This window comes from Rana temporaria, chromosome 2 (genome assembly GCF_905171775.1).
Source record: "Rana temporaria chromosome 2, aRanTem1.1, whole genome shotgun sequence".
In the NCBI taxonomy this organism is placed as follows: domain Eukaryota; kingdom Metazoa; phylum Chordata; class Amphibia; order Anura; family Ranidae; genus Rana; species Rana temporaria.
The window spans coordinates 147336445-147357449 of NC_053490.1; the positions used below are offsets into that span (position 1 = coordinate 147336445).

The 21005-nt window shown below is 41.3% G+C and overlaps 1 protein-coding gene across 4 annotated transcripts in view; it reads left to right on the forward strand.

Moving 5' to 3' along the window:
- ENOX1 (ecto-NOX disulfide-thiol exchanger 1) overlaps nt 1–21005 on the forward strand; it is a 641692-nt gene that overhangs the window by 606792 nt on the left and 13895 nt on the right. For all 4 annotated transcript variants that reach the window (XM_040341292.1, XM_040341293.1, XM_040341291.1 and 1 more), the window contains one exon: nt 1719–1772. In XM_040341292.1, the coding sequence (XP_040197226.1) occupies nt 1719–1772 (54 nt within the window). The remainder of the gene's footprint in view (nt 1–1718; nt 1773–21005) is intronic.

Sequence of the window (21005 nt, forward strand, 5' to 3'; positions counted from 1 at the left end):
CTACACAGAATTCAGCAGGATTCTGAAGCTGTGCACCACTTCCAAAGGATAAAATCAACTTTATTGTTCAACAAAATCACAGACATTCCACCCTGGATTCTCCATCTAACTTGTTTCACCCCCCTATTGGGGCTTAATTGTAGAGAACTATGATTAAGTTCTAGTAGGGGGCAAAACATGTTTGCCCCCTACTCACACTATTTGGAAATAGTGTGAAGCTCTGGAATTTTGCTGAATCATCCTAAGCATACAGTGTATGTTAGAAAGAAATACATAGACAAAGGTTGCCTTTAGTGACAGCATCCCGAAAATAATGATCAGTAGTCAGAGTTCTTTAAAGTTAAGCTTTGCACCACCCCCTGCTGCCCTTGAAACCTCTTCATTGGTCAGTGAAGCCACCACTCACAAATCATGGGACGGACAGTAGGAAGGAGAAAGAGAAAGTTAACATTTTAATAAATTCACCTCTTGTATTATATTACTGGATCATGCGATGACCCCTAAGATCTGAGTTTCTTTTGCACCCACATCCCTTAAGTTTTTTTTTTTTTTTTTTTACAATCTAACCACAACACATATGGTATTTTTATGGTGCTGCAACAACACATTTTCTTAAAGAGGAAGTAAACTTCCTCTGCTGATCATTTCCTATAGGTAAGCCTTTTAGGATATATTTACATTACATGCAGCCAGTGAAGCTCTGAAAAAATGGCCACCGGGGCTGTTTCTTCTAAGCCCTATGCCGTGAATGGCAGCTCCTGTGAGCATGTGCAGGAGTGATGTCATTGCGGCTCTGGCCAGTCACAGAGCCAGAGCCTGTGAACCCGGAAGCAAGATGGGTGAAAAAGGAAGTGGCAGCAGTGCTGACATTGCAGAGCTGGAACAGCTTAGTTTTAAGGTAAGATTCACATAATGTGCTAGTTTGCAATGCATACTAGCACATTATGACTTTACCTTGCAGGAATAAAAAAAAAAGTCCAGCAGTATTAAAAAAGTAAATATTGCAAAATTTACAGCCTCGTGCTACATAACTAAGCTCCATTTCATGCTGAATGAACTAAATTATTAATATATCTTAAATTGAAAACTATCTTTAGATAGATTTTTTACTCCAAAAGCATTTTATTAAAACAAATCTGATCCAAAATATCTGATTTAAATAAAATAAATCTTAATTTTTTTTTTAAATCATCGATTTTTTTATCTACCCTGGTGGTTTGCCTTTAAATAATAAACAACATAGCGAGTTCCATTAATGTACTGCATCAAAACGCAAGGACAAATTTGCCATTTACAACCTCCCCTCTGTCTCTCACCATATGTTGCATGTACGCAGTCCTTTTTGTGTCTCCATGGCTCCAACAAAAGGGCCAGCGGCGTATACAAGTACGCCATATCTTTGTGAGCAAAGTGCAGTAACCAATTGCAATTAAAGCAAATGTATCTTTCACTAATCAGACTTCAGTTCATTGATGCCTTATGAGTTGCTCAGGATACCAGCAGTTTGTGCATTATCATTGCTCTTTGTAATTCTCTATTGAATATGCCTGCAAGTGTTTTGTAAAGCAGCAGGCTTAGAGGTTGTCTAAATATCTGTATGTTTTATTAACTGTTGTTTAACGTTCAGTGCTGTGTATACTTTATGATCCTTTAACTTCTTCAAGGTTAATGCATATTTTCATTTTATAGTAACATGTTATATTTCTGTTATTTTTCAGCTTAAGAATGCCAAAGAGGTTGCAGATTCGAATAGCCATGACTACCTCTGTAAAGTAAGTATAACAACATGAAGCCAAACACATTGAGAGCAGTCAGCACCTGGCAGCATTGTTTTCTACAACTGTAATACTTCTCACTCATCGACATTTTAATTCTTCGTGAAGTCCCTATGACACTGTAATTGTATGCATTGTTTGCTGTTTGCAAGGACTGCTCATCATACACACTGAGCCGACACTGTTTATGAAACACAAGGAAATAAATCAACCATTGCATTGTGATTTGTCACAGAAAAAAGATGAACTGTGTCTGCATAAAAGCCGGGATAAACTCAGTACAAAAATATCCATTATACTGAAAAGCAATTATTAGTTTTCTATTCATTTCCGAGTTTCCCGTTTATTAATTACATGGTTATAAGTAGCATTAATCAGTGGAGGATTTGAGAAACAACACATAGAGGAATACTGTGTTCTGGAAGCTTAACTCATATTTGAGCTATAATATATTTGGTTACATTTAATTGCCTTGTTGGTCTTAGGATCAAGTTTAGGCAATATGCTTATAGGTGGATCCAGATCGTTCTTACTGTATAACATGGGACAGGTCTGTCATCATTTAATGGCAACTGTTTGTATCCTAGGTCATATGCCATTGCTACGTCTATTAGTTAACCCTACCACTTACCGACTGGGCCATAGCCGAATGACGGCTACAGCGTGGTCAGATAATTCATGGAGGGCGTACAATGACGTCCTTCCAGAATCACACTCCCCACCTGGGGCACACACACAGAAGCATCTGTGCTTGATGGGGTTCTCAGGACCCGGCAGATCACGGATCGGGGTAAAGGGCCAATCCCAGCGGGCATTTACCACGTGATTGCTTCATCCAGTGATTAGCGATCACTGTCCACAAACCAGCGTCATGTCCGGTTCTCTCCGTTTTTTTAAAATGTTGCATATGCCCAGAAGTGCCCCAGCAGTGCCACATCTGTGCCCCAGCAGTGCACATCTATGCCCCATCAGTACCACAGCAGTGCCACATCTGTGCCCTATTAGTGCTCTACAATGCACATCTGTGCCCCATCAGTGCACATCTGTGCCATACCAGTGAACATCTGTGCCACATCAGTGAACATCAGTGCCCCATCAGTGCACATCTGTGTCCCAGCAGTGCCCCCATCAGTGCACATATGTGCCATACCAGTGAACATCTGTGCCCCAGCAGTGCCCCATCAGTGCACATCTGTGTCCCAGCAGTGCACATCTGTGCCCAGCAGTGCTTTACAGTGCCCCAGCAGTGCCACATCTGTGCCCCATCAAAGCTCTGCAATGCCCTATCAGTGCAAATCTGTCCCCCATGAGTGCACATCTGTGCCCCATCGGTGCACATGTTTACCCTATCAGTGCCCATCAGTAAGTGTTCATCAGTTCCACCCTATCAGTGGATCCTCATCAGGGCCTGTCAGTGCCGTAAAAAAGCATAGAAAAATGCATTTTTATTTTCTTTCCACATTTTCCAAAAACTTATGGAAATAAATCAAATGTTAAAAAGACTCATTATGCCTCATAGAATATATGTTAAGTGTTTTTTTTCCAAAATTGGATAATTTTGTGGGCATTTCCATTGTCCCGGTGCTCCTGGGCCTTCAAAAGTGTGATAGGTTGTCAGGAAATTATATGTGTAATTTATGTCCCTAGAACGCCTGACGGTGCTCCCTGCATGTTGGGCCTCTCTATGTAGCCAGGCTGTGTAAAAGTCTGACACACATGATATCGCCATACTCAGAAGGAGTAGCATAATGTACCATGTGAGAGAAATAACCTGTTAATATGACAATTTTGTGAGAAAAGAAAAAAATCTTAATTTTGCAAAGAATTGTGGGAAAAAAAATCTACGTGATCGTATACAAAGTGAAAGTGTTTTGGTTTCTCCTCGTATTATATGGTTTTGGTAAATCTAAAGGAACATTGTACAAGAAAATTGTATAATGTATGGCCAGCCCTGTCTCAAGAAATAAGATAGGTCATCAGTACATCAGGTGTGATACATTTTTTGTGATTTGCACCATAGCTTGTAGACTCTATAACTTTCACAAAGAGCAAATTCCATCCACTTATTTTGGTTATTTTTTTACCAAAAATATGTAGCAGTATACATTTTTTACAAAATGTATAAGAAAAATTACAAATTTGCAATTTTTTTTAACAGAAACAAAGAAAAATGTTCTGTCTTTTTTCATTTATAGCGCAAAAATATTAAAAACCCCAGTGGTGTTTAAATACCACAAAAAGAAAACTCTGTGGGGAAAAAAAGGGCCAAAAAATTTATATGGGTACTGTGTTGCATGACTGAGTAATTGTCATTCAAAATGTGAGAGCGCTGAAAGCTAAAAATTGGCCTGGTTAGGAAGGGGGTTTAAAGGGTCACTAAAGGATTTTTTTTTTTAGCTAAATAGCTTCCTTTACCTTACTGCAGTACTGGTTTCATGTCCTCATTGTTCGTTTTTGCTTTGAAGTAGCTGTAATTCTGCTGTGATCTCCACACTTCCTGGTTGCCTGTTTCCTTATAACCATCATACTGGGAGATTTTCACGGTGGTCTAAGCTGTCATTACTGTGTGTCTAAAACTCCTCAGAACCAATCGGATTCATTTTAAAAACAAAACACTGCCCTGGATTTGTTTGTTTTTGTTCTGTGAGTCTTCCCGACTCACCTCTCACCCGGAACTTCATGTATGTCCTTTAAAACCGAAAGTGAAACTAGAGGCACATTATATGATAGATTAAATTCAATTTGTAATCATTTTTAAAAGCAATCAGTTAACTTTTATGTCTCTATACCCAAAAAACAGTCATTTCAGCAAAAAAAAAAATTTCCTTTAGTGACCCTTTAAGTGCCCAGTGGGCAAGTGGTTAAACTGAACTCCAGGCAGCTGGACTAATACACAGATAAAATGCATATATTCCAAGCTGATTAAAGTGGATGTAAACCCACTTTCATCCTTTCTAAACTACTGCCATAGTGCTGATCTATAAGGATATACACGCCTCCTGCATGTATCCTTACCTGTCACATGTCTCCCATCTGTCTGTTATAAGAACTGAAAAACTGCAGATTCTGTGGGTGGATCTGTTGTCTGGAGTTCGGTGGGTGGAGTCGTGATGTCAGTAGACTCCCCACCCTCCTCTACACTCCCCTTGTCAACAAGCATTTTCTCCTGTGTATTTCTTAAACTAAATTCTGCTATGATCACTAACATCCAGTCAAAATCCAGAAAAGTAACCACATGACTTCAGTAAAGGAGTGAGGGTAAGTATTAAAAAATAATACCTGTCTTCAGGCTAGTGCATGAGATATGTAAATAACCTGTCACTCACAGCAAGGGGGAGGAACAGACAAGTGTTCTCCTGTTTGTCCGTTTATTTTTCTGAAAAGAGGATTGCTCAGAGCTGGATTAACTGTTTGTGGCAAGACTGGGCACAGATGATAGGAAATATTTTACTGTACATTGTGACAGCAAAAAAATAATAAAAAATGTTGGGTTTACATCCACTTTAACCTATGAAAAGACTTATTGTATTTTTCTCTATCCATTCCTGAGATTTACACAGCCCTGCTAGTCAGTACAGTCCCAGTTGGGCAAGAAAAAATACTTTTCTCTATGGCAGTTACAAGTAAAGCTGACCATAGACAGTTTAAACCATGTATGGGCAGGCTGAAAGTACCCAAAAGTTGATCGATCAATCAACTGGAGTACAACCGACCTGTCGGATTTTACATGCGATTATTGCTAGTGGCTGTGGCTTTTATAGAAAAAAAAATCTTTCTGCAGCTTTCTGCAGGCTGAGGACTAAGAGCTGAACGATCAGTGGTGTTTGATCACTCTGTTCTCAGTCTTAGAGGTAGCAGGAGACAGCTGGGATTGGTGCTGCAGCCATCTAGGAGAGTATGATTGAGATTCTCTTTTTAAATATACTGCTGATAACTTAGAGAAAGCCCATGCAATATATCATATTAGAATTTGTAAACAAACCTCTTGGAATAATCCAAGACATTGGGGGTTATTTACGAAAGGCAAATCCACTTTGCACTACAAGTGCAAACTGCACTTGAGATTGCACTGAAAGTGCACTTGGAAGTGCAGTCGCTGTAAATCTGAGGGGAAGATCTGAAATGAGAGGAAGCTCTGCTGATTGTATCATCCAATCATGCTGTTTTTTATTTTCCTTGTGTTTCACACTCGGATATACAGTGACTGCACTTCTAAGTGCAATTTCAAGCAATGGCGTCCCTGGGGAGGGGCAGATTGGGGCCCTGACCCCCCCAACATTATGCTTTGCCCCACCAAGTGCCCCTCCTTCCCCTGCATCCTCATTGGCACTGAGAAGAGCGAGTTGCAGGAAGGACTCCACGAGCACTGTGGGGGGGCGGGGAGGAGGGCCCAAGCCTTCATCTCAGTTATTGAAAAAAATAGACTGATTTCTCCCGTTCTTAGGGCAGGAGAACCAGCCTGTAAATTCTGAGAGTGGTGACTGCAAGCTGAGCCGAGTGTCAGTCTATGACACTCTTTCACAACCCAGCGAGTCCAGCCACCCCCCCACCTTACTCTCCTCACATAAAAGCAGGGAGGAATACAGCTCCTCCTCCTCCTTCCAGTCCCGCCCACACTATCACGGCATGCTGTATCTGAAGAGAGGGTATGTGTGGGCGGGAAATATGAAAATCCGCAGCATTCCTGGCTGTGTGTGAATGATGCCTGAGATTCTAGCCTGGACCGTGGGTAAGTGTGTGCACTGCAGTACACTGTAATCCCTGAACTGCATTATCTCCACCCCTTCTCTCCCCCATCTGTCTCCCTCCCCCTCTCCTGTTCTTTCAAGACATTCACAATTTACTTTCACTTTCAGTTAGGCAGGTAATATAAGGTGCAAATTTATTTCCTGCATCCACAGATTGCAGGAAAGAAACTTGCATGATTCCCACATCAACACAGACAGTGGTGACAGGGGAATATCCCTCCTGCCCAGCAATTGTATTCTCCCGACAAACAATGATTATCACTAGTGGCTATAGCAACCACTAGTGATAATTATAAGATAATCTGCTCATTAATGGTTCAAATCTCAGCCAGTTCCTGCTGAACCAGCTGAAATTTAAACTGTCTATGTCTGGTCTTAGCTCTTAGGCAGCCCATACATTGATCACTATTGGGTTGAATGAAAAAAAAAGAAATGATCCAATTCCCCCATCTACACATTATAGGTGGATGGGGGAATCCTCCCAGTGTAGACCAGTGCTGGAACAACCAGAGTTGATGTCTTGTCCCGGCTATTCACAGCATACTTTATGGGGCTGATGTACAGGAGGGCCATCACAATTTGTTGTTAGAGATGGGCTGGGCATGTTCAAAATTCCACATGCCAGAGCCTGCCAGGAAGCCCACACTGCACAGCGCTAATCACAGCCAGTGAGACATTTCCCAGGCCGCAGCTGCACAGATCAGGAAATGTCTCACTGGCTGTGATTAGCACTGTGGAGTGTCGGCTTCCTGGCGGGATCGGGCATGTGGGATTTCAAACACACCACAGCCCATCTCTATTGGTTGTAGACAGTTGAGCTCCCTGCAGGTTGCTTAGCAGCAGTAGAGCCTTCTCTGACACGCTGATCGTGATGCAATCCAGGTGATGCTCCTAGTCAAATCCTAGTGTTAAATATCAGTGATTTTATTGATCAAAGCCCACACTTTACAGGCATTGAGCCCACATGGCTTGTACTCTTGATGCTAACAAATACTGTGTTTATTAGATCTGACTGGGAGCATCACATCCCGATCAGCATGTCAACAGAGAAGGTTATACTGCATTACTGCTGTTAGGTAACCAGCTGGGGGCTCGGCTGTCTATAATCAAACGTGCCAGCCTTCCCCTGCATGCACCCATATCACCAGCACTAGGTCCTAATAGACTGCCACCGCTGCTAAGGAGACAGATGCCAGATCAGCGCTGTCATTAGCAGGGACAGGACAGCTGGGGAACCCCACAGTGGCAGAACACCAGGGCCTGGTATCAAGACAACCTTTGCAACCCCAATAGCTTTGGACCCTTATATTTTCTTGGTGTGCTGGTGACATATATCTCTTGTTTTCTGCCACCCTGGGGGGCCCCGGTATAGTAGGAAGGGAGCTCACTGCAGAACATGTGAAAGGGCCCGTTGTGGGATCGTAGTAAAGGGCCCCAGGAAATATATATAAATTGCATTTTATAGTTATCCCCCCTACTTTTGTCCTTGTCCCCCCATGTGCCCCCCCTAAATATGAAAGCTGGAGACGCCACTGATTTCAAGTGCACTTTGCACTTGTAGTTTGCACTTGTAGTGCAAAGTGGATTTGCCTTTCGTAAATAACCCCCTTTGTGTTCAATCCACTAATCTATAACCTACGCTGTCATCTGCGGTAACAACTAAAACAATTTAACCATGTGCTTGTTCGGTTCAGCTCCCCAAGGTTCTCACTGCTGATCATTATGCCAAATTCTGGTGGAAAATGTTGCATATTTTGTAAAGAAAGGGGGGCAGATCCACAAAGATCTGCCCCGGCGCAGCGTATCTGAGATACGCTACGCCGCCGTAACTTACTTTTTTTGGTTTGAATCCTGAAAGAATTTGCGCCGTAAGTTACGGCGGCGTAGTGTATCTCTCGCGGCGTAACGGCGCCTAATTCAGATCGGCGAGTAGGGGGGCGTGTTTCATTTAAATGAAGCGCGTCCCGGCGCCGAACGAACTGCGCATGCGCCGTCCCTAAATTTCCCGGTGTGCATTGCGCTAAATGACGTCGCAAGGACGTCATTGTTTTGACGTGGACGTAAATTACGTCCAGCCCGATTCACGGACGACTTACGCAAACAACATTTTTTTTTTTTAATTATACGCGGGAACGACGGCCATACTTAACAGTGAGTATGCCACCAAACAGCAGCTTTAACTATACGCCGAAAAAAGCCGACTAGAGACGACGTAAAAGAATGCGACGGCCGCTCGTACGTTCGTGGATCGTCGGAAATAGCTAATTTGCATACTCGACGTGGAAAAAGACAGGAACGCCACCCAGCGGACACTGAAGAATTGCATCTTAGATCCGAAGGCGGACGAAGACGTACGCCTGTCCGATCTAACCCAGATGCCGTCGTATCTTGTTTTGAGGATTCAAAACAAAGATACGACGCGGGAAATTTGAAAGTACGCCAGCATATCAGTAGATACGCCGGCGTACTCGCTTTGTGGATCTGCCCCAGGGAATTCAATTTTAGACATGTCATTTTTTCAGAAATAAAAAAGTGTGCACAATTAATTATTACATATGATGACAAATTGCAGATCAAGGACATGGAGAAATAACTGCAGAATAGACCTATGTACCCGCAGTTGTGAATGTCTGCATTGGGAATGGCTGTGTAGAGTAGACAGGTAATGGAAGACTGCAAATTAGTAGTCAAGGCACAGAGGAACTAACCAGATGTCAGATAATTCAGTGACTAATCCACCACATTGATCTGTGGTCTGAGATCCAGGAAAGACTTGACAGCATTGGGTTTTCAAGTCAGACTCCAAAGCCTTAGGGCTTCGAACAGTAATCTTGGGAACTCGGAAAGTATTAAGCAATAGGCGGAGTTAAAATTAGCTACAAAATTCACACATTTTGTCTCTAACATGAGCTGCATGTACTGCAAGACATCATTGTATTTTAAAATCTTCACTGCATATGAAATAGCTATATAAAGTACAAGCCTTGCAGCTACATTAAACACCGGTTACTAGTTAGCATGTATTTTTGTGTGTAATCTGTGGAGCGTTTACTGTGCCATGTGCAAATGATCATCCCACCTCCAGCTAGGTTGCAATAATTCATGTACATAATGAGGAAAATGTGGTAATTTTCTAATTGAATCGATGACAGGCTGCTTTATGTAAATAAGTACAATGAACTCCTCTAAGCAATTAAAAGTAACCTTGCACATGGAGAGATAAGGCACATGAATTGCTGTTTGTTATGTATATCAGACACGAGGGAATTGCAGGGAGGTAGGAACGGTGTACATGTTACAGATTCAAATTCTTTCGATTTGATGGGCTCTGCTGTTGTCCTAGACAGAACACATGTAATTACAGGTTTGTCCCTTTGTATGTATTCATAATAAACACTCATGTCTGCTATGCAAAGATGACCAAAATCTATTGTCGCACCAATATGTAAATAACTAAGGAAACCATTGCAATCCACGCTTGCTGTTGCATATGAAAAACAGATATTTTGTTTCCATAATTCTTTTAACCACTTAAGGATCAGGTCACGCATATATACGTGACCTGGGCAGATCGACATATATAAGTGCCCTTTAAGATGTGGGTATACCCCGCGGACTCAATGTCCATGGGTATACCCACGATCATCTCACGGAGAGGAAGAACGGGGAAATGCTGACGTAAACAAGCATTTCCCCATTCTTACTAGTGACAGGACATTGATCACAGCTCCCTGTACTTGGGAGCGGTGATCAGTGTCGTGTCACGTCACACACAGCCCACCCCCCCCTACATTTAGACGCACTCCCTAGGATACACTTAACCCTTTCAGCGCCCCCCTACTGGTTAACCCCTGCCAGTGTCATTTTTACAGTAATCAGTGCATTTTTATAGCACTGATCGCTGTATCAATGACAATGGTCCCAAAATGGCATCAAAAGTGTCCGATGTGACCACCATAATGTCGCAGTCACGATAAAAATCACTGATCGCCGCCATCACTAGTAAAAATTATTAATAAAAATGCCATAAAACTATCCCCTATTTTGTAGACGCTATAACTTTTGCACAAACCAATCAATAAATGCTTATTGCGATATTTTTTTACTAAAAATATGTAGAAGAATACATATCGTCCTAAACTGAGGAATTGTTTTATTTATATATATATATATATATATATATATATATATATATATATATATATATATATATATATATATATAAAAATATATATATACATTTTTTTGGATATTTATTGTAGCAAAAAGTAGAAAATATTGCATTTTTTTTAAAAATTGTCCCTCTATTTTTTTTGGGGGGAAAAAAAAAAACCGCCGACATGAACAAATACCACCAAAAGACAGCTCTATTTGTGGGAAAAAAGCACGTCAATTTTATTTGGGAGCCACGTCGCATGACAGCGCAATTGTCAGTTAAAGAGACGCAGTGCCGAATCGCAAAATGTGCTCTGGTCTTTGGCCAGCCAAATGGTCCGGGGCTTAGGTGGTTAAAGATATAACTTGAAATCAAATTTTACCTTTTGCAGTGTCATTTCAGAGTGTGTATTGAATCCAAAACACTCAGGGGGAATCAATTCCAACGCAGGGAAACGATTTGTAAACTTGTGTAGATAGTGGCCTAGATTCAGGTAGAATTAGGCGGGCGTAGCGTATCTCAGATACACTACGCCGCCGTAAGTTTGAGCAGCAAGTCCTGTTTTCACATAGAACTTGCGCTGAAACTTACGGCGGCGCAGTATAACTGGGCCGGCGTAAGCCCGCCTAATTCAAAATAGGCTGGTTGGGGGCGTGTTCTATGTAAAATACTAGCGACCCCACGTATTTGACTTTTTTAATGAACGGCGCATGCGCCGTCCGTGGACCTATCCCAGTGCGCATGCTCCAAATGACGTCGGCAAATCGTCATGCTTTCTACGTGAACGTAAATTACGGCCAGCCCCATTCACGGGCGAGTTACGCAAACGACGTAAAAATCTAGCTGATTTACATATTCTAGGCGTAAATCAGCGTACACGCCCCTAGCGGCCAGCGTAAATATGCAGTTAAGATACGACGGCGTAGGTGACTTATGCCGGTCGTATCTTAGCAACATTTAAGTGTATCTCAGTTTGAGCATACGCTTAAAGTTGCGACGGCGGGGATTCTACTGATACGCCCGTCGTAAGTCTATGTGAATCTACCCCAGTGTGTTTTCTAGGGATGGAATTTAAATCAAGGACCTAGGGTGCATCCAATTGCAGTTATATCTCATTATTCTTCCATACCTACCACATTTGTTTTAAAATGTAAATATTGCACATTTATATTGTCTGCAACATACAAGCAGCCTGTATAATGGTGTCATAACAACTAATATGCACGACCCACTAAGTAGTGAAGCAAGTAGTATCAGATGGCTGAAGGAACAACCTCACCTCCAGGTCACTGATACCACTGATTTCAGCACCAGCTGCAGTGAAGGAAGCAGTGGTGAGGAAGTTCAGGAAAGTTCAATATAGGATGGTCGGTGGCCCCCCTTGCAGAGACACTATTAGGGCCCTTTCACATGTACGAATCCTGTGAGGATCCATACCTTTCTCATCCACTTGCTCAACGGGGATCGCTCCGTTGAACCCCACTGAGCCGGCAGATGACAGGGCGTCCCTGCACACTGTGCAGAGACCACCCTGTCAGATCTCCGCTCTCCTCTATGGTGGGATCGGATGAACACGGACCACCTGTCCGTGTTCACCCGATCCGATTCGAAAACGGGTGGAAAAATAGGATTTTTCTCCGTCTGCAGAATCGGACCATAGCGGGAACCGATGAGATCGGGTGTCAGCGGATGTTCATCCGCTGACACCCACTATCTCATAGGGATACATGTATGTCCGTATTTCATCCAAAAATGGATTGGATGAAATACGGATATACTTTCCGCGGGTGTGAAAGGGGCCTTAGTTTGACCTGCATGTGAAAGGGAACGGTTTCCCTTTAAAGTGTAACTAAACACTTAGCTGAATATTTGTATTTTAGTAATGGTTACCCCACTAAACATCAGGGGGCGGCATCCCCAACAGGATGTGATTGCACAGAAGAGGGTGACGACACTTGCAGGGAGACCCTAAAAAAATGTCATGATAAAAAATGTCAGAAAAGATTTTTAAAGTGAAAGAACCCCTAATCTGAAAAAAGTGGAGAAATCCACTTAAATTAATTAAAGAATATTAATAAAAATAATTAAAGAATATTTTCTTATGTAACCTGACTTAGTTACACTTAATAACAAGGGTGTGATGGCATATTATATAATTCAATTCAACTGCCAAGTATCCTTGAAGGCTCAGAATATCTCATTGGATGTAATATTCCCAAGGTCATCAGTCAACCATAGGTGAAAAAACAATTAAAAAATATTCAAAGAAAAAGAGAGCTTTAAGCTGGCCATACACCATACACTTCTTATTCAACTTCCTTTAGATTTACTGTACCTTCAACTGTGTAGTACAAAGGCCTGCCTGATTACACACACATTGCAAGTGCTTAGATTTGACCTCATATATTATATGGTTTTGGTAAATCTATAGAAGAAGATTCTATAATGTATGGCCAGCCTTAAATAAATCATACAGTGGTGGACATTGCACACCTGGTCAGGTTTTGAATCTAACAACAATCTCGATGGAAGATGGAATGTTAGTACTTGAAACTTGAATTATTGTAAGCTGAATAACATCCCTCAGAATATCACAGTCCTGTAAGCAATGCTTTATAAAACGGCGTGCAGCATGTATTAATGCTTAGCCAGCGGGGCACATACACCGCAAATTGCGTGATTCTACCATTCATACATTAGGTTTGCTTTTGTTTCTCCCATTTCCTTTGTTTTAATGAGACAATGTTGTCCTATTTTCCAGTAGAAGAATTGTGAAAATTGTCTTTTGGCCAATGGCTATAGATTGTCAGGAATATGCAATGCACAAATTCATATATTTTATATTAAATATTACTGCTGTTAAACCTATTTTATTAATATTCAACTGTGACTCCATTTTATAGGGAGAAGAAGCACAGCTGAGACTCAGTGTTTTATTGCTTCATAGAAAAGGCTTCTGGGTGCTAAATAATATTCAAATGATTCTTCTAAGCTGCTCATTTCAGTGCCCTACTAACCTCTTCTTATCTTTTCTCTGTGTCATATTCCTGCCAGAATACAAATAGACACTGGATAACCGAGGGTGTTACACAAGTAATAGAGCAATAAATGTAGTCTTTTGGTATAACATGCCAAGATCTAAAAATATATTATATATAGAAAAATATGCAAAAAATTAAAGACCGTATAATACTGATATGACAATGTGCAGAACTGGTGAAGACTGGGGCATTAATGCATATCTAAACACATAGCTTATAGTTTTATATTGGTGAATGATAAAACCCTTGCAGTTTTTTAATTGCCATCAGCATCCCATTGAAAAGTTTCCGTTACTTGTTTTCCAGAGACACAATACTGTGGAAATCTCTACAAAGTGAGGGAAAATCAACTATATATCAGTAACAAAAGTAGAATTAAAGATTTTTCATTACTTTCTGTCCTAGTGGCAAAAGAAACTAGGACAGATTGAGAGGATGAATCTTCCCAGTGAGAACACAAACGGTAAAACCCTTACCAGGGTTTCAACACTTCCGTACTCTACCTTCAATTTTAGATACAATTTAAGTGCTTTTGATAACAATTGCTTATTGTTGATGCTGATAATTGTAGTGCATTTTGACTAGCTGTGCAACCATAGACTATGCATGTTAAATAATTTGTATTTTATGTTGCAGATCTACACAAAATAGTCCATACTGTGAAGGCTCGTACACACGATAGGTTGACCAGAAGACAACGGTCTGAAAGACCGTTGTCATAGGTTAACCGATGAAGCTGACTGATGGTCCGTCACGCCTACACACCATAGGTTAAATAACCGATCGTGTCAGAACGCGGTGACGTAAAACACGACGACGTGCTGAAAAAAACGAAGTTCAATGCTTCCAAGCATGCGTCGACTTGATTCTGAGCATGCGTGGACTTTTAACCGATGGTTGTGCCTACTAACGATCGGTTTTGACCTATCGGTTAGAAATCCATAGGTTGATTTTAAAGCAAGTTGGCTTTTTTTTAACCTATGGTTAAATAACCTATGGGGCCCACACACGATCGGTTTTGACCGATGAAAACAGTCCTTCAGACCGTTGTCCTCTGGTTAACCTATCGTGTGTACGAGGCCTGAAAGTGGAAAAAAAATCGACAAAAGTAACACTGTTAACTAGAATCTGCATTCAGCATATGTACTTAAAGTCATACGACCTCAAAATAAATACAGCGAGGGGAAAAAAGTATTTGATCCCCTGCTGTTTTTGTACATTTGCCTACCAACAAAGAAATGATCAGTCTAGTCTTGGTATGTTTATTTTAACGGTGAGAGACAAAATAACAACAAAAATAACCAGAAAAACGCATTTCAAAAAAGTTATAAATTGATTTGTATATTAATAAGTGAAATAAGTATTTGATCCCCAAACAATCAGCAAGATTTCTGTCTCCCAGGTGTCTTCTATACAGGTAACAAGCTGCTGAGATTAGGAGCACTCTCTTAAAGGGACTTTCTGGAAGTTTTAGTAGATCATAAGCTCAATAATAGCATGCAATGCCAAGCTGCGGTTTCCAAAGCAAGCAAAGTCCTTTCTTGTATTAGGCGGGGTGTGGACTCCATAGAGAGAGATATCATTTTGGCCCTGAACAAATCATTAGTAAGATCTCATCTGGAATATGCAGTTCAGTTTTCTCAAAAACGATATCAGGGAAGTGGAGAAAATGCAGAAAAGTGCAACCAAATTGATAAGAAGCATGGAAGAGATCAGCTATGATGAAAGATTAGAAGAATTGAATCTATTCCCTCTTAAGAAGAGGAGATTAAGGGGGATATGATCAACATGTACAAATACATAAGTACTCCATATAGTGAACTTGGTGTTGAGTCATTCACTTTAAGGTCATCACAGAGGACAAGAGGGCACACTTTACGTCTAAAGAAAAAAAAAAGATTTCATCTTCAAATACAGAAAGGTTTCTTCACAGTAAGGGCTGTGAAAATGTGGAACAGACTCCCTCCAGAGGTGGTTCTGGCAAGCTCAGTAGATTGCTTTAAAAAAAGCTTGGGTTCCCAAATGTACATAATATAACTGGGTACTGACATTTCTAGGTAAAGTTGATCCGGCCAAATTGGATCATGCTTTGCTGGAGTTTTTCGCCTTCCTCTGGATCAACTGTGGGTATAGGATTGTGTACATGGGATTGTATTTTTAATTTTTTTGGTTGAACTGAATGGACTTGTCTTTTTTTCAACCTGATTAACTATGTAACTATGTAGCTTGTTCCCTGTATAAAAGTCACCTGTCCACAGAAGCAATCAATCAGATTCCAATCTCTTCACAAAGAGCTGTCCAAGGGTGTCAGGGACAGATTGTAGACCTACACAAGGCTTGAATGGACTACAAGACCATCGCCAAGCAGCTTGGTGAGAGGATGACAACAGTTGCGTGATTATTTGTAAATGGAAGAAACACATAATAACTGTCAATCTCCCTTGGTCTGGGGCTCCATGCAAGATGATCATTAGAACGGTGAGGAATCAGCCCAGAACTTCAAGGGAGAATCTTGTTAATGATCTCAAGGCAGCTGGGACCATAGTCACCAAGAAAACAATTGGTAATGCACTACGCCGTGAAGGACTGAAATCCTGCAGTACCCACAAGGTCTCCCTGCTCAAGAAAGCACATGTACAGGCCCATCTGAAGTTTGCTAATGAACATCTGAATGATTCAGAGGAGAACTGGGTGAAAGCGTTGTGGTCAGATGAGACCAAAATTTAGCTCTTTGGCATCAACTTGCCGTGTTTGGAGGAGAAGGAGTGCTGCCTATGACCCCAAGAACATTATCCCCATCGTCAAACATGGAGGTGGAAACATTATGCTTTAAGGGTGTTTGTCTGCTAAGGGGACAGGACAACTTCACCGCAGGAGAGGGTCATGTACTATCAAATCTTGGGTGAGAACCTCCTTCCCTCAGTCAGGGTTCTGAAAATGGGTCGTGGATGGGTATTCCAGTATGACAGTGACCCAAAGTGCACGGCCAAGGCAACAAAGGAGTGGCTCAAGAAGGAGCACATTAAGGTCCTGGAGTGGCCTAGTCGGTCTCCAGACCTTAATCCCATAGAATATATGTGGAGGGAGCTGAAGGTTCGAGTTACCAAACGTCAGCCTCAATCCTAATGTGAGAAACTGCAAAGAGGAGTGGGACAAAATCCCTCCTGAGATGCGTGCAAACCTGGTAGCAAGTTACAAGAAACGTCGGACCTCTGTGTTTGCTAATAGGGGTTTTGCCCCCAAGTACTAAGTCATGTTTTACAAGGGATTCAAATAGTTATTTTACTCATTAAAATGCAAATCGATTGATAACTTTTTTGAAATGCATTTTTGAATGTTTTGTTGTTATTCTGTTTCTCACTATTAAAATAAACCTACCATTAAAATTATAGACTGATCTTTTCTTCAGTGGGCAAATGCACAAAATCAGCAGGGGATCACTGTAAACCTGCTAGAGTAATTAAACTAATAACATTGTAAAGATCAGGAATCTGAATTAAAATTCTTAGAGTTGGGTATAAAAAAAAAATCAAAATCTTGAACATCCCCTGAAACAACATTAATCTATCCATTGTTAAAAAGGAGGCACAACCATAGCTATATTTAATTAAGAATGGCATAGGAGAAGTAACCAAGAGGCCAATGGTAACAGTGAAAAAAGGGTTGCGACAACTCAGAGGCAGGAGAGATTCATCTGCCTCAGGCTTTGTGGTGTAGAGGGCACAGTTAGGGCAGGAGCTTCCTTGGTGGTTTCCTGCACTCTCCAAGACTGAAGTCAGAATGTAGGTCTGCACTGATGTGATCCCAGTTTGATTAATAGGGCTCTGCTGTCTGTGTGACGGCATCCCTGCGCTCTAGCAGAGGTTCTTGGTAAACAGAGTGTAAAGGACAGCTTTCACATGGTCAGAGCAGCCCTAATATTACATTGGGAGAACCAATCTCCTTTATCGGCTTCTTTCTATAATATATATGTATATATACTTCTTTGTTTGTTACTGTACCTCTAAAACTGTCTCAAAAAGCAACATTTGGTTTGGATGAGTTATAAGATACCCTAGTTCTCAGATGGAGCCTGTGAACCCGGAAAAAAGACCTGGTAGATGGAAGCCCCTGCAACGGGGATAGCGCACCACTGGAGGGCTTCATTTGAAAGATAAGTATGTCTTAAAACGGAGTTTCACCCAAATATCCCCCCCCCCGTGCCATATTTGGCTCCTTTCAGGAGGAGGGGGAGCGGGGACCTGTTTTTGGTGGGGAAGGGGGACCTGTCAAAAACAGTTCCCATTTCCAGAGACAGCGCCACCTTCCCTCAGAAGTTTGGCCCCCCTCCTCCTACCTCCGCCACTGGGCCAATTAGAAATAGCAGAACGCTTCGCACACATGCAGTAGGGAACCGTCTGTGAAGCCAAAAGTCTTCACTGACAGTTTTCCTTCGTGGAGATGGTGGCGGCAGAACCCGATAGCCAATCTGAAGATCGGCTGTGGTGCTGACATCGTGGGCTCCCTGGACAGATAAATGTCCATATATTAAAAGTCAGCAGCTACAATATATGTAGCTGCTGACTTTAAAAAAAAATTGCCAGGCTAGAACACCTCTTTAATGTGCTAGTATATGGTGCATACTAGCATAGCACAATTTGGCATAAACCTACTGCGGACCATTTTTTTTTGGCAGCGGTTTACTACCGCTTTAAAAAAATTCAGGTTCTGTTTCCTGATTTTTATTATGACTATATCACAATCATCTTACCTCATTGCAACACTTCTCCCCATACCGTTTTATTTCCCATGGACCAAAACATCTGGTATTTCATGCACTGTCCAGCCAATATACACGCAGAAGTAAAACGCTTTATGCATCTCAGCTTCCATCAAAGGGGTGGGGTTGGGAATCTGGCATCTTTGCCTTGTCCAGGCACTGTCTGAAGGAGAGCCAGAAAACCACAGCTGAGATGGGAAACATTGGGGGCCAACTATAACCCAGATGAACCACAAAGCTAGGTATTATATATGACAAGACGAAAGGCAAAGAAATCTGCTTTGAGCTTGCATGTATGTGGGGGAAACAGCGAATATGTAGAATAAACCTCTCCTGTTTGTTGACATTTTTAATTTAAGTTTTTAATTTTGTCCTGTGTTGGAATTTACTTGATTTCCTTCACTTCAAAATTTCCTGTTGTGAGAAATCTTTTGAATGGGACACAAATGTAAGAAAAAATTGTGGTGGGGAAATCCTACCCAAAATATAATAAATAATTTTGCTCCTCCGGAAGATTGTCATTTTTTTCCCCGCAAATAGAGCTTTGTTTTGGTTGTGTTTGATCAATTTTTTTATTTATTTTTTAAACAAATAAAGACCAACAATTAAAAACAATTTTTTTACATTTGGCTATAAAACATATCTAATAAAAAAAATCGAATTTCTTGGTAAAAAAAATCCAGGATTCAGGCCAAAGCAGTACCACGTTTGGCCTAAGGGGGGTTTGCCCTGGAGCCGAGCGGAGCCGAATGGCGCCAATCTGAGCAGAGCCGAACGCACAGTTTGTAGCTGTTTGGAAATGCTTGAAAAAACTTGGAAATACTCAGTTCCTGAGCCTTTCCGAGATTTGCCAAGGTCAGCCGAGCTGTCCTTGGGCCTTTCCGGCTGTTTCCGAGGCTCTTTGTCGCCCCTCACCTCTGGTATTGCATGCCATTGAAGTAAATGCGGAACAAATTATTTTCGTTTTTATTGACTTCAATGGGGAAACTCACTTTGATATGCAAGTGCTTTGGATTGCAAGCATTCTCCTGGAACGAATTATGCTTTTAATCCAAGGTTCACTGTGTGTGTGTGTATGTGTATATATATATATATATATATATAGAGAGAGATATTTATTTTTTGTACTTGTAATGGCGGCGATCAGCGACTAATAGCATGACTGTGATAATGCAGCAGTCAATCGGACACTAACAAACTTTTGTCACTTTACTAAAGACACTTGCTGGGAAGGGGTTAAACATGGCGATCAAAGGGTTAACTGTGTGCCTAGACAGTGTTTTTGTGTACTGTGGAATGTGCTTTTACTAAGGCAAGTAATGGATTTTATTCCTTGCTTTGTGTGGAAAGAATATCCATTACTTCCCCACTGACAGGACAGGTCTCTGACTTGTTTACATAGGCAGGGCTCTGTCCTGTGTAAATTCATAACGATCGGTGTTTGCCAGCGGTAATCCGCTAATCAACATCTGCTTTGTTTAATCACAGCACGGCCGGGACGAGATCACGTACCTTGCCGCTGTATATCTATGTTATAAGGTCAGCTAGCGGTATGTATGTGTAGCTTTTACTAAGGGAAGAGATAGATTCTAGCTCCTGTTTTGCAGGAGCACAGAATCCATCCTTTCCCCCTGTCAGAACAGCGATCTGCCTTGTTTACATAGGCAGATCCCCATTGTGTTTCGTTTACCGACGTTCGGCGGGTGCCGGAGGACATTGAGTGCCCGGCACCTACAGAAGCGGCCTGCCAGTGGCGCGTGCAGTCTTAATGCAGAATTATGTATGGAAATGCTTGAAAAAACTTGAAAATACTCCGTTCTGAGCCTTTCCGAGATTTGCTTCATGCTTCTGCACAGGAGAGACACTCTGTAGCAGTAAATCAGCTATGGGGCGGATGGCAAGTGGTTAAGGTATACTTTAAGCACATTGTTCAAGTCACATGGAAAAAAATCTGAATTAAATACACTTTACACTACAAATTATGGAGACTCCAAAGAGGGTTAATAATTATGCAAAGCAGTGTATGTAGCTGTCTCTTATTCACATTGTATTGTGTGTAACACACTGTCCTGTGTACGCTGTAACAAATGTCTTATTTGCATACATTTTGCATTTTCACATTCAGTGTGATGGGCTATTATTTATTTAATAAGGAAAAACCCTTCCAGTACAGAAATGCATTTTTTAAATTTCAATTACATTTCCTTTCATTCTCTTCAAGCATAAATCTTCCTTATGTTTATGAGGCACCTATTTCAGTTTAATTAAAGTACGGTAGCAAAACACTCAGTGCCAATACACAACCGCATGAAAGGTGGCTGCTAAGACCAAGTATTATGTACACCATCTCAAGAAGATTTAGACTCTGCTACACGGAATGGAGACTTTCTCTTACCATTGTTTTGTTTCCAGAGGCAGAACAAATGCACATAATTAAGCAAATGCTTTTATTTCTTAAAAAAATGATAACATTACAAACTAATGATTAACTGTGCAAAACCCACAAATAACCAAATATGTTGTTTT